This window comes from Neolamprologus multifasciatus, chromosome 15, assembly GCF_963576455.1.
Source record: "Neolamprologus multifasciatus chromosome 15, fNeoMul1.2, whole genome shotgun sequence".
NCBI lineage: Eukaryota > Metazoa > Chordata > Actinopteri > Cichliformes > Cichlidae > Neolamprologus > Neolamprologus multifasciatus.
This window is the reverse complement of record NC_140453.1, coordinates 29713482-29730373: the sequence shown is the minus strand read 5'-3', so window position 1 is coordinate 29730373 and position 16892 is coordinate 29713482. Positions and strand designations below refer to the sequence as shown.

Sequence of the window (16892 nt, the reverse complement as noted above, 5' to 3'; positions counted from 1 at the left end):
CCTGAACCACCTCACACTCCTGACTGCAGGAAATCCGTTTATGACTTCTCTGTAGCTAGTCACATGTGCCAGTATGGGATCAATAATCTGAAATGTGTCTCTATTTAGTTTGTGGAATTTTTGCACATCATTTAGACGGCTGACACGTTTTTTGTTCTTTTTTTGTTTTCCCACTCATATATATTTGTGTTTGCAAGGGGAGTATACTTTGCTGTAGCAGATTTTATGTAACAAAGAATATGTCACAATAATAAATTCTTTTTATTAAAAAGTTTGGTTGTGAGTTTGCTCCTGGGTGATCATCAGCAAGCGTCTAATCTCACTGAACTGCAAACCGAGGCGTTGAGGACGCAAAACTACATTACCCATGATTCTTTGGTGTCCTGTGGGTGATGGAAGCGAAAGCGATGAAGAGGGGGCTAGTTGGCTTTACTTGATTAAATCTTGATTTTATCAAACGGCCGCTGTCGTTTAATAATTTGTAAAATATCGCAGTTATTGGAAAACTTTTTAAGATTGAAACTACGTGTAAACGTCGGGCGGGCCATTTCTGTCAAAGCGCGAATCTCTAAAACAAGGTAACTGTTAAATTTTGTATTAGCAAGCCTAGCTAACTACCCCTGGTAGCTTAACGTTAGCGTTAACGCAGAATACGAAGTGGCAGTGATTCAATATCTGTCGTCATTTAACATAACGTTGTTTTCTTAACTCTCCTCTCTGATAAGGTAATTTTTTTTACTTTATTTATTTTTTATGTTTCTAATGTAATTCTATTTTTTTAATACAGCTAACAACGTGAGTTTTTGGTCGTCATTTTCACACTACAGCTCTCTCCGTTGTCAGTCAGAAACGATTGGATTTGTTTTGTTCTTTAGCTATGTTTCGGGTTTTTTAAATTAAATGGATTTTGTTCAGCACATTTACTGTACAACTGTTTTTCCTGCAGAAACATCCAGTAAATGGCAGACTGCGAAAGATAAACAATGCCAGCACACTAAGTTCCCCGAGAGAAGACGTCTGATGAAAAATTACTGTAACGTTAAAGATCGTAAGTGGTTCCTTACACCTAAGTCAGTGATTAAACTAGCAAGGCTTGTGTTTAATCAGGTAGTCGTGTAAGGTTCCTCTGTGAGGTGTTTGGGCTGTTGCTTGTGTAACCCGTTGGTAGCGGTATAATTGCAAAATAGCTGCCATCACAATGGTTGACGGAGTAGAGGAGTTAAAAAATAGCTCAGACATTTAGCTGGTTAAGTTAACCAGCTGACAGAGAACAGTTTGATCGCACACGATTAAAATGTGTCATTTTTGCAAGGAAAAAAACACCAAATTCATATTCTTACACGTTTTTAAACAAAATATTTGCAGGTTTCTGTATATTTTTTAATAGCAAACTGAATGTCTTTACACTCTGTATCAAGTCATTTGAAGACCAAATGGTTAATCTAGGGCAGGGGTGGGCAATCTCAGTCCACGAGGGTCGGTGTCCTGCAGGTTTTAGATCTCACCTTGGGTCAAAACACCTGAATCACATGATTACCAGGCCTCTGGAGAACTTCAGGACATGTTGAGGAGCTAATTTAGCCATTTAAATCAGCTGTGTTGGTTCAAGGACATCTAAAGCCTGCAGGGACACCGGCCCCACCCCTGATCTAGGGTAAACAGGATTACAGCCCTATTTAAAATGCTTAAATGAAAGTTGTTGTATAAAAACTAAAATATTGAATTCTGAAGAATGTGTTTTATGTTGACGTAAACCTCATGAAAAGTATTTAGTTTTTATTTGCTTTTTAAAGTAAAATGTCTTGAAAGTAGTAAAAAGAAATTGCACTTGCCTGTTTATTCTAATTCAAAAGAGAATTAGAAAATGAAAAGCAGTTTAGAAAATACTTGTAATTTTCAAATTGACTGAATAGTTTCTTTTTGCTTTTGTAATTTTCTTGTTATTTTTATTTTTTTAAGCTACAGCCGACATGGAAGACAAGGCAAATGGATCAGTTGACACCAAAAGGTGTGTAGGATCTTGTTGATTGATAAACTATTTTAGATATTTTAAGCTGCTCTTAAAACATACATTTTATATTAAGATGAATACATTTAATTTCACCTTACAGCCCAGTGGAGAACGGTCAGCTGCCGGACCCTTCCAACTGGGCAGTTGCTGATGTTGTCAATTATTTCAAAGCAACAGGGTTTGAGGAGCAAGCCATGGCTTTCCAGGATCAGGTTTGACTGTTATTTCCTGCTCAAAATTGCTGCCACATGATGCTCAAACTAGGGAAAACTAGAATTTCTGTCTTTATCTGACAGGAAATTGATGGTAAGTCCCTGCTCTTGATGACGCGTAACGACGTCCTGACGGGGCTGTCGATAAAGCTCGGCCCCGCACTGAAAATCTACGAGTATCACGTGAAGCCGCTGCAGACTCAGCACCTGAAAAGCAACGCCTCGTAGCGCCGCAGCCGGTACCAGCGCCCACGTCTGTGACAATCATTGTGTCAGGAGAGCCCAGGTTAGCCGTCGTTTCAGAGACTTTTCAGCCCACAGCGGCTCCTTAACAGGATTTTTGAATGCTGTATTTTTTCTTTTGTTTGTTTGTTCTTTTTATATAAGCGTGGACCCCAAAAATGGGTTGCACACAGTGTCCACTCAGCCGTTTACCCTTTCAGCCATTCTTATATCTGCTGCTTGAGATTTTTTTTTTTTTGTATTTTTGTATTTTGTGTTTTATTTAAAAGAAGAAAATTTGAAAATACTCTGCAGGTATGGTTTTTGTGTGCGTGCATGTGTGTATGTTGTGTATGTGTGTGAGTGCAAAGTGAATTAACCCATGAAGGTTTAAAAAAATAAGTATTTGTATATAAGATTATATTATAGTTGAAAACTGTGTCTGTTCTGTCGCATCTAAAGACTTTGATACATGCAGATAATGATTCTGGTGCGTTGCCCTTTTCCCCTGAAACTTTCTATGTTTTAAAAATGTGCATCTGAGTCGATGAGTCGTCTTTAGCATGTGACCGTGAACCACTTTGTTTTCCCACACACAACGACCCGAGCAAAAGCCACCTTGTTCCTGAACATCTACATTATTCAGGCTTGAGACTCTTGATATGGAAATATTTATGTGTATATACTATTATTATTGTTATTATTATTATTATTATTATTATTATTATTATTATTATCTGTCAACCTGTGGTGCTTTCAGCATTGTCACACAGACAACTGTTCAAAAGTGTGTATGACCAATGTACATGTGCAGCATAACACTGGAGTTTTAATATCCGAATCAGAGATTTGCAATAAATGGTGCTCTTTTCTCACCAAAGATCAATGTTAGTTTATGAATTTATCAACAGTTTCATTTTATTTGGGTTCACATCACATCATCACAAGCTTTATTCAGGCTACAAATATTAACTTGCTGTTGTTGGAATATTCGTTTGAAAGGTGAATTCAGATGGACCTTTCTGTTAAACTGCCCCCTCAGATTGTTGTTTAAATCCCAGCACGGCCTTCTTTCTGTGGGCGCCGTTAGAGCCGCGCTCGCTGCTTCCTGCGTACTGTCCCCGTTATGTTCCCTGAGGGATTATCCAGAGGAAGGAGTACCTGTGATGGGAAAAAGATACTAATGTCCACAACCCGATCATTTAAAGAATATGAAGGGCCATTTGTGAGAACAGAACTTACTTCATCATTGTTGACGATACCCATTCTTGTCATGTCTATGGTGAAGTAATGCTCATTGGGCATGATGATCTCTATTTCATCCACCTAAAAGAAAATGTGTACTTTAGCACGCCTGTTATACACAGTATGTAGCTTTTTATTTAATTTCCAACAACTGTGGAGATGTAATTTGCATGTTTGTCCTTTTTTAGGACTCGGAGTTGGTTAGATTTCAACTGTGAAGTTGTCAAAACAGTTTATGTATCTCAAAAAGTGATAAGATTGTGAGTTTGATGATTTCACGATCTAAAGGAAGTACCTCAGGAAGTCGATCCAGGACTAGAACCTGAGTTTCATACAGGGTCTTCTGCACTGAGGGCGAGTACTCCCCGCGATCATAGGGGCCAGCAAACTTCTCGATAATCGTCTCCTTCACAGTCTTCCTATAAGAATGAAGAATATAAAGCTTCAGATGTGAACTATATTTATGAACTTTGAACTATATTAGTAAACGTCAGCTGACGTCTTTCTTGACGCTCGTAAGTCGGGCAGTTACCAAGCAGCATCAAAGTCAGTGTCCTGGATCTTGTTGTAGCGCCACCTCGAGTACACAGAGGTGCAGAAAAACCTGTCCTTGGCGTCTTTCAGAGTAGTGAAGCGGTCTCTGTAGAAACCTTCAAAACCAGACTGGGTGGTTTTCAGCACCTTCATATTCTTCACCCCACCGTGGACCACAGGGATGCCTGCGTGGAGCAAAGATCAGCCCGTGAGGGTGGAGTGATGTGAAACATGGCAAACAACTTGTGAAAATGGTGCTAATTATGAACCTGTGATCAACAGTGCCATTGAGCTGTGTGCAAGGGCGTAGTCATAGCTTTAGCTGCTTTTGTTAACAGTATTTGCATATTTGCATTTATTATTTGATTTATTAAACACGCTTCAAGAGTTAAAACTTGACTCAAAGTAAATTGTGGCAGCCATTAACCTCTGATGTTTTTGACATGTATTTGCCAGCTACTGAGCAAGTGGAGGCTGCAGAGGGAGAACGCCCTCTTCAGCAGAACAGAGCTCAGCGATAGGATCTTGGCCTTCCTACATGCTGTAGTTCAGGGGTGGGCAATTCCAGGCCTCGAGGGCCGGTGTCCTGCAGGTTTTAGATCTCACCTTGGGTCAACACACCTGAATCACGATTAGTTCGTTACCAGGCCTCTGGAGAACTTCAGGACATGTTGAGGAGCTAATTTAGCCTTTAAATCAGCTGTGTTGGTTCAAGGACACATCTAAAACCTGCAGGGACACCGGCCCTCGAGGCCTGGAGTTGCCCCCCCCCCCCCTGCTGTAGTTTGAACTATCATGACAGTGCAGTGATTAGCACTGTCACCGCACATCAGTTCCATCACACATCACATTCCAGGTTTGAACCTCTTACTTGGTTGGGGTGTTTTTGTCTGACAACACACGTAAGTTTAGCTGTAAACTATTGTAACCCTGGTGATGGACTGGTCATCTGTCCAGGTAACACTAAACTTAAAAACGAAAGTAACTGAAATCTAAATAAAAATCTATATTTTTGGAAGAAAATTAAAAACTTGAATAATTGTATGTTAAGAAAACTAATTTAAAAATATAGCAGAAACGTGCTTGTCTGTGTTTACACATTCAGCCTAACGACACTTTGGTGCAGCTATTTATTGAGACTTGGGATCACTACATGGGATTACACGGTGCTGTATTTGTGTAAGATCTCCTGATAATCTTTAATTTTGTCTCCTGACAAATTGTCTTCATATAATCATAATTAAAACTAACAATGAAAACGTTACTAAAAGGAGCAAAAGTCATTTGGAAACTAAACTGGAAACAAAAATTCTAAATTAAAAAAATACAAAACTTGAATTAATATAAAAATAATTATTATTATTAATACTGTTTATAAACCAGAGTGTATTCAGTCCGTCACTGTCCAATGACAGCTTGGATAGCATGTAAGCAAATACACTGTTTGCGTGTTTTTGTGAGAGTGTGTGATTACCACCGATAGTCTGTTCAACATCACAGAAGCGGTAAGCTTCTGGGCTGAATATAAACGCATGAGCATGCTCTACCCCACTCTGAGAAAAAAAAGACAAGGGTCATGTTTTACGATGGATTATCATCTGCAATATTTGATCGGGTTAATGTGCACTTGATTTATGTTGCTGCTAAAAAGGTCAACTCTTGTGAAGCTGCAGCGTCCTGTGTTTTACCTTCTCCAGCCTTCTCCACGGAGCTTCCTCCATGTAAACTTTGGCCTTCAGCACATGGTTAAAAGAGGTTAGAAAGTGATTGCAGATATCCAGGGAAAACTGTTCGATGTTCTTTATCTGAACAGAGAAACAAGCAGGTTGACAGGCTGTAAAAGACGTCAATAACAAAGATTTTAGCAGCTGAAACAGCAATAACGGGTCTTCCCTGTTACTTAGACTCACCCCTCTGAGCTTGGCCAAACCGTGGACGGTGTTTTTAATGGTGTCAGTAGGGATGATGTCTGAGTTGTCTCCAGTTAGATAATCTTTGCGTGTCTTGAGCGTGAGCTCCACATCAGCCTTCACCTCAATGATAAAATGCTGTCTTCCCTGCCTCCGGACGACCAGCACCTTCACCGTGTTCTTGCCGTAACCTGTTCGCACAAACTCCACTTTCTGCATGTGTGAGAAATAGTTTTAATAAGATGGCACACTCAAACAGTTTCCAGTGGTAGAGGTGTTTCGTGCCACGGTGTCATCTTAGAGCTACAAATATAATATTTCTTTACAATGTTGTCTTTGGATAGTTTGCAGTGAAGTTTCTTGTGTGCATTTGCAGGAGCTTGTTAAATATATCTCCGTATTCCAACATAAAAAAATCTGAAATCAGATATTGTCTGAAAGTACACGAGTACTGCAACATAAAATAAAAAAAGACTTTTACTTTGTGAGGAATTAGAAATGTTTTAAAAACTAACCTTTAAAGATCATGGTTTGACCCTGTGGCCACTGAACCGTGAGATAAATCCCAGTGCTATCAATCTACCGTCAGAAACATTAGTCATGTTCTATTGTTTAAGTTCTACTGTTTCCTTCTATAACGAAATGTTACCTGATCTGAAGCGTTTGCCATGGTGCCTTCCTCTTCTTTACCTGCTGCCCTTCAAACAGTCTCCAGTAAATGGGGCTCCTGCTACAGGAGGAGGACTTTCTACAGAGGGTGGCACTAACTTTGCACTCAGGCTATTGGAGGTCAAAGCTGAAGTTTAACCTCTTTTATTTGTACTGTGTGATGCACTGTAATGCAGAGGCACGCACAAACACTGTTTACATGTACAGCCACAAAGAGAAAGATGTGAGTGCATTTCACATGAATTCATTGTTGCAGTCAGGTTCAATCTTGACCGACACCGAATTTCTTTATATTTTGCCAGAAAAATAAGAAACAGGTTTATTGAAACACATGCAAACATAAACGGAGATGCAGATGAAGCAAAAACATTTGAAATGAGGGTTATGCTTATATAAAGACTAAACTTTTTTCTTCTAAATATAAAGAAGAGTTTTGAGTTTCCACCTTTATGAATTACATTTACATTATGCTTTTTTTGTTTTTATGCAAATACACTGTATATTGTGTGGACTTTAAACCTTTTGTTTTCCTTCCTTTTGCACGTCACACATAAATTGTAATAGTAGAAAAAGATAATCAGAGTAAATAAAAAATAAGGTTTTTAAATGATGAAATTAAGTGAAATAAGCTCTTCAAACCTGCCCGTGTAGGGTTGGAGAGTGAAAAGTAATTTAGAAGTAAACCTAATAACAGGTTGTGCCAGCCTTGGTGTAAAGATCTGTGCTTCCTTGAAGGAGTCTTTTCATTTCCTCAGTAATAAGAAAGTTTGGATGGGTCAGCTCAACATGTACAATAGTGATAAGTTTAAAAGTTTAAATTGAGTTACTTTAATGCAGGATGTTTTCTGTCAGAATGTGCTTTGCTTTAAATTTAAAAGAATATCTTTATAGGACGATGCTCTATGCACCGTGCGCAGCGCAAAGAGCTGATCAGCTGCTTCCACTGAGGAACTAAAGATCTTGTTAACATAGTTTTGTTCTTAAGGAGGAAAATAGTTCTTCTGTTTATTCCTACATGTCATATGTAAACCCATTTTTTATGTTTACTCTAATTTCAACTTATAAAAATATTATTGTTTAAACATTTAAGCACTACTTCCAGTGACTTTGCAGCCTGTTCTCTGTTGCTTGCCTTTCCCTTGTTTTGTATATATGCCTCTTGTTTGTTGTCCTGCTGTCTCACTGTTTGTATTTTATTCCTGCACAGTTGGTGTGGAGCACCCACAATTTTATTGTACATGTACAGTGACAATAAATGTCTATTTTATTCTTTTTTATTATTCTATTTACTTATGTATACATACTTAATTAATTACTTATTTATTGACTTACTCATCTGCTTCTATGTTTACGTATTTACACTTGTGTTTATGCTCACACTGTCACATATCTCCTTGTGAAAGAAGTGGGGTCAGTAAGTAAATAAGTACATTTAAGCAGGTACTTAAGCACAGCTGTGAAGTACTTATACTTTACTTGATAGCATGATTCCTAATTGTAGGCCTTTACATTTATCGTATTGCTTTAGTTGCTTCACTGTTTGAATATATTTAAAGATCCATCCATCCATCCATCCATCCATCCATCCATCCACCCATCCATCCATCCATCCATCCATCCACCCATCCAACCATCCATCCATCCATCCACCCATCCAACCAACCATCCATCCATCCATCCATCCATCCATCCACCCATCCAACCATCCATCCATCCATCCACCCATCCAACCATCCATCCAGCATCCATCCACCCATCCAACCATCCATCCATCCATCCATCCATCTATCCAACCATCCATCCACCCATCCAACCATCCATCCATCCATCCATCCATCCATCCATCCAACCATCCATCCATCCATCCATCCATCCAACCAACCATCCATCCATCCATCCAACCATCCATCCATCCATCCATCCATCCATCCATCCAACCATCCATCCATCCATCCATCCATCCATCCATCTATCCAACCATCCATCCATCCATCCATCCAACCATCCATCCATCCATCCATCCATCCATCCAACCATCCATCCATCCATCCATCCATCCATCCATCCATCCATCCAACCATCCATCCATCCATCCATCGTCTTCCACTTATCTGGGGCCAGGTTGTGGGAGCAGCAGCCTAAGCAGAGAAGCCCAGACCGCCCTCTCCCCAGCCACCTCCTCCAGCTTGTCCGGGGGAACACCAAGGCGTTCCCAGGCCAGCCAACAGATATAATCTCTCCAGCGTGTCCTGGGTTTGCCCCGGGGCCTCCTCCCGGTGCTGCAGACCCCCCTGTGAATTGCTACCTTATCGTGGTGGAGGGGTTTGTGTGTCCCAGGAATCCCAGGGGGTATGTTGTCCATGGGCTTCTGCCCCCTGGTAGGGTCTCCATTGGCAAATTGGTCCTGGGTGAGGGACCAGACAAAGAGTGATTCAGAAGGGCCCTATGAGAAGAACACTTCACCCTGCCTAGGGTTACCAGGACCCCGCCCTGGAGCCAGGCCCAGGGAAGGTGCCCGAGAGTGAGCTGGTGGCCAGCCCTAAAAAGGGACATGGGTCCATCTTCCTGCAGGCCCACCACCCGCAGGAGGCATCGTAGGGGTCAGGTACATTGTGTGCCGGGCGGCGTCCAGGAGCGGAGGACCTGGCGGACCGATCCCCGGGTACCAAGACTATATTTAAAGAGTATCCTCAACAATAAACTGGATGAGCTTATGAAATCCAGTTTGGCTTATAAACATTACAAAAAGGAGCTCAGAGATGTGACTTTGTCAGACTTCAACTATGAGTTGTTTTTACCAAAGAGACGTTTCCCCTTTTACAGTCAACATGTGGTTTCCAGTAAAGTAATCAGGTGTGAACAGTACTTGATGCTGTAATGAGGGCAATTTGCATAATTAAAAAACAACAACACAAAAAACATTAACATACAGTACATATATAAACAATAAGAGGACAAGTAAAGTAGCTGGTCTGTCAAGGCTGGCAAAAAATAAAAATCTATAAACATTCTGGAACATTTAATTGCTGACAGTCATGTCAGTATTTTCCCGTCATGTGACAACATCTCATGACTTCCCATTTTTGCATCTAAAAGCAGATGTGCTGGTTTCAGAATCAGAAAGCAGCAGATTTCAGATTTCCCTTTCGTCAGTCGCTGCTGTGTTGACTTCAGCTGCAGGAGTCACTCAGGATGATCTCACACTTTAGTTCATCCTCACAGATTTTTGTGCTTTTGTGTTGCACAGTTTGTGGTGCTGACATTTCATGTAGAAATGAAGATGGCGAGGCAGTCGATTGGTGAGTTAATATGATATTTTTAAATATTAATGCCTCCATATTCACACTGATGACTAATTCCTTCAATTTTCCCAAGAAAAGACACGTGGTTTTCTGTCTCTTTCCTTCTAAGGTTTATTGTCTACAAACTGCCTAAATACAGAGTCGATGACATCGGCAGTGGGGTGGAGTACATGTACTTGGATTCATCAAAAGAAGGCTGGGAAATGAGTAAATACACGATTAACTCCAGCCAAGGAGCCACAACAAACACACTGAACCAGCTTTACATGGGAAAAGAGTACAAGGTGAGATTATTCCATCTTTATGTGGTTTTTATATGATCAGTGAGACTTTAGCTTGTTAATGGGAATTATCAGAGATAATGCTCGTGCCAGTTTGCTGAGTAGGAAGTCTTTCATTTAATATGAGGAACTGAGTTGACACTGAACAGTCAGAAACAACACAAACTACCAGTTTGGAGTGTGTGTGAGTCTGTTTTTATGTAAGATTTTAAAGTAATCAGGACCAAATAAACTGAAGATTAATTATTTATTTTGGGAAATATTTAGTTCAGTTTCCCCAGACGGACAGAAAACAAGCATTTCTCTGAAATATCTTTGCTATAAGAATGAAGCCATTAGCTGCTTATTGTGCCATTCTTCTTCTTCTTCTTCTTCTTCTTCTTCTTCTTTGTTCTTTCAGTTGGTCCCTTATTCCATTTGCCATTAACATAAGCCAAAGTGTAATAAGGTGTAATAAGCATTTTGGTTTTGCAGGGCGTCACTAATGTCACCTCTCAATTATTCTTCTTGTATAAAAGAACTTGTATAAATAACTTTCACTCGTATAAAATAACAAATGTTGTTGTTTTTGGGGGTCTTTTGGCAGTCAAACACCTCAGTGTATGCGCTCTATAACGACGCCCCACCAGACCTGAAATACATTCAAAAATATGGACACACTAAAGGTATGGTGCAGTCGGCAGGAAGAAATCTGCTTCTTTCTTCTTCTTTTCATCTCAAGACTTTTATTCATTATTGTGACCACACAACAGGATTCATCAGGTTTTATTCTCAGAGATTTCACTGTTAGCAGAAAATATAGCAGCACTACGACTGCCATAGTTTTTCTTCACTCTGTTGACACATGTGCAAAGTCAAGGTGGAATATCCAGTAAAGTCTGTTTTACATTTTCCACCTTTAATACCACATGGAGAGGATGTAAAAATGGACATTTGTGGTAGTTTGACAAATTTAAGAACCTGCTATATTAAATTAAGGTAGTTATTGTGTATATATGTAGCCACACTATGTTACATGTACAAGTACAACTATTCTCCATGCAACAGTGCAGGTTACAGCATGTTTTGTGTCTGTGACAGTTGCTGGCAGATGCATTTCCAAACTGCTGGTCAAGCTTTGGAAAAAGAAAAAATCAATAGGGTTTGTGTTTCCTCTGCCTGCAATAGGGTGCTGTAGGGGGAGGAAACGGGCAAAGACCATCCGTCCGATAGCTCCAACTGCACATTTGACTCTTATCAGCAACACAACTGATGGAAATCTTTCTGCATCTGCGTGCTGTTCGCATGTATCTGTGTGTAATCATTCCAACTTTCGTATGTTTGTGTGTCCTGCAGGGGCACTGCTCTTTGACCACGCTCAAGGTTTCTGGTTGTCGCACAGCATTCCCCATTTCCCTTCCTTCCCCGAGAAAGGGTACCTATACCCGTCCTCTGGCAAAGTCAATGGCCAGACTGCACTGTGTGTGACCTACCAGTACCAACAGTTTCTTCATATAGGTGAGCTCTCATGAAGCACAGAGCTCGGCATACAATCGTCAGACTTACTACATTTAATTTTCTGTTTGATAGAAAGCCGGCCGGACCAGTCAAACTAGATTCTGGGAGTTCATTGCCCAAACTGGTCCACAATTACAACATATAAAATTTTCGTTAATTCAAAGAAAATCTTCTTTTTTCTGTGAAGCCACTGAAAAAACCTACAAATATATAAAAAAAACTTTTAATAGTTGATCTATTACTTAATTACTTTGGTGTCGTATGAATGAGGGAGATTCTTTACCAACAGGAAATACTGTAAAACTTTGAAAATCCTGTTAAATGTTCAAAATGATGCACTCCTTCACATGTTCCACAGCCTAATGGTGGGCCGGGCTCGGCTGGGCCGATTCTGGACCCCGAGCCTTATATTCAGCACCCCTGGTTTAATGCAAAGCAATCACCAGCTTTTTTCTTTTACATGCATACATACAGTTAGGTCCATAAACATTTGGACAATAAGAGAATTTTTGTAATTTTGCCTCCGTTCACGATCACGATGTAATTGAATCAAGATGTGAGTGAAATCCAGACTTTCAGCTTTAATTCAAGGTGATGAACTATTCGTTCAATTGTCGAATTACAGGCAGTTTTATACACGTCTCCCCATTTAACTGTACATATACAGTGGGGCAAAAAAGTATTTAGTCAGCCACCGATTGTGCAAGTTCCCCCACTTAAAATGATGACAGAGGTCAGTAATTTGCACCAGAGGTACACTTCAACTGTGAGAGACAGAATGTGAAAAAAAAATCCATGAATTCACATGGTAGGATTTGTAAAGAATTTATTCGTAAATCAGGGTGGAAAATAAGTATTTGGTCAATAACAAAAATACAACTCAATACTTTGTAACATAACCTTTGTTGGCAATAACAGAGGTCAAATGTTTACTATAGGTCTTTACCAGGTTTGCACACACAGTAGCTGGTATTTTGGCCCATTCCTCCATGCAGATCTTCTCAAGAGCAGTGATGTTTTGGGGCTGTCGCCGAGCAACACGGACTTTCAACTCCCGCCACAGATTTTCTATGGGGTTGAGGTCTGGAGACTGGCTAGGCCACTCCAGGACTTTCAAATGCTTCTTACGGAGCCACTCCTTTGTTGCCCGGGCGGTGTGTTTTGGATCATTGTCATGTTGGAAGACCCAGCCTCGTTTCATCTTCAAAGTTCTCACTGATTGAAGGTTTTGGCTCAAAATCTCACGATACTTGGCCCCATTCATTCTGTCCTTAACACGGATCAGTCGTCCTGTCCCCTTGGCAGAAAAACAGCCCCATAGCATGATGTTTCCACCCCCATGCTTCACAGTAGGTATGGTGTTCTTGGGATGCAACTCAGTATTCTTCTTCCTCCAAACACGACGAGTTGAGTTTATACCAAAAAGTTCTACTTTGGTTTCATCTGACCACATGACATTCTCCCAATCCTCTGCTGTATCATCCATGTGCTCTCTGGCAAACTTCAGACGGGCCTAGACATGCACTGGCTTCAGCAGCGGAACACGTCTGGCACTGCGGGATTTGATTCCCTGCCGTTGTAGTGTGTTACTGATGGTGACCTTTGTTACTTTGGTCCCAGCTCTCTGCAGGTCATTCACCAGGTCCCCCCGTGTGGTTCTGGGATCTTTGCTCACCGTTCTCATGATCATTTTGACCCCACGGGATGAGATCTTGCGTGGAGCCCCAGATCGAGGGAGATTATCAGTGGTCTTGTATGTCTTCCATTTTCTGATGATTGCTCCCACAGTTGATTTTTTTCACACCAAGCTGCTTGCCTATTGTAGATTCACTCTTCCCAGTCTGGTGCAGGTCTACAATTCTTTTCCTGGTGTCCTTTGAAAGCTCTTTGGTCTTGGCCATGGCGGAGTTTGGAGTCTGACTGGTTGAGGCTGTGGACAGGTGTCTTTTATACAGATGATGAGGTCAAACAGGTGCCATTCATACAGGTAACGAGTGGGGGACAGAAAAGCTTCTTACAGAAGACGTTACAGGTCTGTGAGAGCCAGGGATTTTCCTTGTTTGAGGTGACCAAATACTTATTTTCCACCCTGATTTACGAATAAATTCTTTACAAATCCTACCATGTGAATTCATGGATTTTTTTTTCACATTCTGTCTCTCACAGTTGAAGTGTACCTCTGGTGCAAATTACTGACCTCTGTCATCATTTTAAGTGGGGGAACTTGCACAATCGGTGGCTGACTAAATACTTTTTTGCCCCACTGTACATATTTAACTGTACATATAGATTCAAAAATCATTTTAAATGTGCGCAGAGTTTTAAATTATTTGGAGTTTTTATGCTGCTCTGCTTATTTCTGGATTTCTCACTGAGCAAATGTGTAAAATGAAATTTTAAGGTTATTAATAAGGTGATTTGTTTCTTTTGTTTGGAAACCCCACATTGCACACAAGTATTATAATGAACCTGTGAAGTAGTTTGAAGCGTGTCTGAAGGGAAACTTTAGGGGATTTCCTCACACGTGTTCAGCTACTCGCAATTATTCTGTGTTTCTGTGGTGATCATAACAGTTTCAGTATAAGAGTATTTTATTTGAATTACTATGTTTTTTATTAATAATCAATTTTTTCACATTTTAGTTAAGTTAATGTGTCAACAAAGCTTACAAAGAACAACTGGAGGACATTTAATTTAGCTAAATGTAATATCTGCTATATAAAAAGCCTTGAATGCGAAAATTCGATATTTGCCAAGAATGTAATTAATAAACTTGATGAGACTAACAGTAAAGAATCAACATCAGTGTCATTATCGTAAATGTTCAATCCTGTAAGGAATCCTCTCGCTATACGACCATCTAATATACATCATCTGTTGTTTCTCTCCTCTTCAATCTCCAGCAAAGCAGTTGGTCTACCTTTACCCACGTTTCTATAACTGCTCTGTTCCTGCTGCTTTCTCGGCTGACCTGCCACAGCTGGCCCAGTTATGTGCCGACTCCAAACCACAGCTGTCCTCCAATAAGAGAATGGAGCAGCTTTTTTCAGCTGGAGGGGAAAAGTTTGTCAGTTTTGCTAAATCTGAAAACTTTGTGGATGGTAAGATACCCCGCATGCCCTTTTTTACTTTCAGGCATTTACTTGCTCATCATGTACATGTTAGAAGAGCAGACTTCTTTCCTGTAGCCCGCTGCCATGTTTGCACATTTCACGCGTCGACCACAGTCACTGATTATCAGGCGCAGACACGCTATCGTCTCTGCACAGTGACGTGCATTATCACCTCCCAGCCGGGGCCTTCAAAGTATACTCACAGCTGCTTTGACTTTTGGATCCTAGTATGAATAGTTACATGCAGTGTTTTGTTTCTCAGTTTGTGTATATGTATATTTTTCTTACTTAGAGAGAATAATTATCCACACAAAGGTTTATTTATGCATGAAAACAACACAGAACTCACATTTATTTTACCATAATCATACATAATGCAAAAGGAAGTGTGAGCTTATCATGTTTGCATTTCCTTTATTCTCATATCATTTGGCAAATTGCCAAAACAACTTGAAAAATGGTATTTAATGGTATAAAAACATCATATGTTTCATTTAACACAATGATTCGAGTACAGACTACTCTAGTACCTGACATGTTTTTCTGTTGGCTTTCATTCAGATATCTACACAGGCTGGGTGGCTCAGGAACTGGGCGCCGACCTTTTAGTGGAGTCCTGGCAGAGACAAGGTCACGACCTGCCCTCCAACTGCTCGCTGGCCAAACACACCATGAACATTAAGAAAATCCAGCTTCCCAGATCAATCCTGTTTTATTCGCACGACGACCACTCAAAGTGGTGCGTGTCACGACTTTATGAGGACCAGGTGACCTGCCTGGGAGACCTGAACAGAGAGATGGGCCAGCTGTGGCGAGGTGGCGGTCTGATCTGTTCCTCCAACCCTTTGATTTATAAGGCCTTCAGGCAGGTGGTGGATTGGTACATTCACTGCTAATTGATTAAGAATCAGTGTGACACTGGCTGACAGCGGCAGAGCGAGACACTATGATTCTGTCTCCAGGGTTGACTGCTATGTAGAAGTAACATAAAGACTCACATATAATAATGTATGTGTATAATTTAATTCAATTTTATATATACAGCTCCAAATCACAACAAAAGTCACCCGAAGGTGCTTTATACTGTAAGGTCGACCCCACAACAATACATACAGAGAAGAACCCAACAATCATATGACCCCTATGAGCAGCACTTGGCGACAGTGGGAAGGAAAAACTCCCTTTTAACAGGAAGAAACCTCCAGCAGAACCAGGCTCAGGGAGGGGCGGGGCCATCTGCTGCGACCAATAATAATGTATTTACATTTTAAACTGGTGAATAAGCTTTTGAAAAATAGCAGTGACTGCATGTTAATTATGTGGTGGATACACTTAGTTATCCACCTTTGTTTGAGTTAAAGCAGCTGTATGGAAGCAGCAGCCCACAAGTATAAATAGATTCAAAAATAATACTTTCAATTCAATAAAACAAAACAGAAATAAGGTTAGTAAGACTGTAGATCACAGCCGCACATTGTTTCAGGAGAAGTCAGCGGCTGTGTGTTTAAACAACCATGTCTGCACAATGTCTGCACAATTCCTTGTTCCTTTTACAAAAGGAGCAAGAGACAAAATCATTGATTTATGTCGCTTCCTTTCATCCAGCAGAGATGAAACTATAACACTATTTGTGCTACAGATGAAAGGTTTTGTAATTTTCTTTTGAATCTTTGGGTGTTTGTATTCATATTAGTTTAGCACAGTGTGTGCACTTGTGTTATGATGCTACATATTTGAAGTTGTTTTTAAGTTTTATAAGTTCTGCAATAAATATATGGAACCATATGTTGTAGTATGATGTGCAACATAATAAAGACTGACAACATTAAAATCTGGTCTACTGCTCAGTGAGACTAAGGTACATGTAGTCTAATCAAATCTATTTTATTTTATTTT

The 16892-nt window shown here is 40.3% G+C and overlaps 3 protein-coding genes across 7 annotated transcripts; 2 read left to right on the top strand and 1 right to left on the bottom strand.

Annotated features, from left to right (window-relative positions):
- Positions 1-25: 25 nt before the first annotated feature.
- On the top strand, positions 26-3325 carry samd13 (sterile alpha motif domain containing 13). 5 transcript variants are annotated; one of them, XM_085132045.1, is made up of 5 exons: positions 26-578; positions 947-1048; positions 1966-2008; positions 2112-2223; positions 2308-3325. In XM_085132045.1, exons 2-5 carry the CDS (start codon positions 1021-1023, stop codon positions 2449-2451), a joined length of 327 nt encoding a protein of 108 aa, XP_084988171.1. In that variant the 5' UTR covers positions 26-578; positions 947-1020; the 3' UTR covers positions 2452-3325. The 5 variants fall into 5 exon arrangements, with proteins under 5 accessions (XP_084988171.1, XP_084988169.1, XP_084988170.1 ...); XM_085132043.1 differs by having other exon boundaries at positions 1960-2008; XM_085132044.1 differs by lacking the exon at positions 26-578 and adding an exon at positions 585-725 and having other exon boundaries at positions 1960-2008.
- A 12-nt stretch (positions 3326-3337) lies between these two features.
- On the bottom strand, positions 3338-6927 carry uox (urate oxidase). Its single transcript, XM_085132042.1, has 8 exons — positions 6784-6927; positions 6135-6347; positions 5913-6029; positions 5699-5777; positions 4223-4409; positions 3986-4109; positions 3688-3771; positions 3338-3606 (listed from the first exon to the last, which is right to left on the bottom strand). Exons 1-8 carry the CDS (start codon positions 6802-6804, stop codon positions 3532-3534), a joined length of 900 nt encoding a protein of 299 aa, XP_084988168.1. The 5' UTR covers positions 6805-6927; the 3' UTR covers positions 3338-3531.
- Positions 6928-9913: 2986 nt separating this feature from the next.
- On the top strand, positions 9914-16827 carry LOC146502407 (deoxyribonuclease-2-beta-like). Its single transcript, XM_085132040.1, has 6 exons — positions 9914-10102; positions 10215-10389; positions 10973-11051; positions 11722-11883; positions 14787-14984; positions 15558-16827. The coding sequence occupies exons 1-6, from the start codon at positions 9996-9998 to the stop codon at positions 15890-15892; spliced, it is 1056 nt and encodes a 351-aa protein (XP_084988166.1). The 5' UTR covers positions 9914-9995; the 3' UTR covers positions 15893-16827.
- Positions 16828-16892: the final 65 nt, after the last annotated feature.

What these genes read in the sequence shown, in the direction of transcription:
- samd13 (XM_085132043.1), top strand. Translation starts at nt 1,021, where the DNA reads ATGAAAAATTACTGTAACGTTAAAGATC. An exon ending in TTACTGTAACGTTAAAGATC is followed by an intron (nt 1,049 to 1,959) that starts GTAAGTGGTTCC and finishes TATTTTTTTAAG; the next exon opens with CTACAGCCGACATGGAAGAC. An exon ending in CCATGGCTTTCCAGGATCAG is followed by an intron (nt 2,224 to 2,307) that starts GTTTGACTGTTA and finishes TTTATCTGACAG; the next exon opens with GAAATTGATGGTAAGTCCCT.
- uox (XM_085132042.1), bottom strand. Translation starts at nt 6,804, where the DNA reads ATGGCAAACGCTTCAGATCAG. An exon ending in GTTTGGCCAAGCTCAGAGGG is followed by an intron (nt 6,030 to 6,134) that starts GTGAGTCTAAGT and finishes TTCTCTGTTCAG; the next exon opens with ATAAAGAACATCGAACAGTT. An exon ending in CGTGGAGAAGGCTGGAGAAG is followed by an intron (nt 5,778 to 5,912) that starts GTAAAACACAGG and finishes TTTTTTTCTCAG; the next exon opens with AGTGGGGTAGAGCATGCTCA.
- LOC146502407 (XM_085132040.1), top strand. Translation starts at nt 9,996, where the DNA reads ATGATCTCACACTTTAGTTCATCCTCACAGATTTTTGTGCTTTTGTGT. An exon ending in GATGGCGAGGCAGTCGATTG is followed by an intron (nt 10,103 to 10,214) that starts GTGAGTTAATAT and finishes TTTCCTTCTAAG; the next exon opens with GTTTATTGTCTACAAACTGC. An exon ending in AAAATATGGACACACTAAAG is followed by an intron (nt 11,052 to 11,721) that starts GTATGGTGCAGT and finishes TGTGTCCTGCAG; the next exon opens with GGGCACTGCTCTTTGACCAC.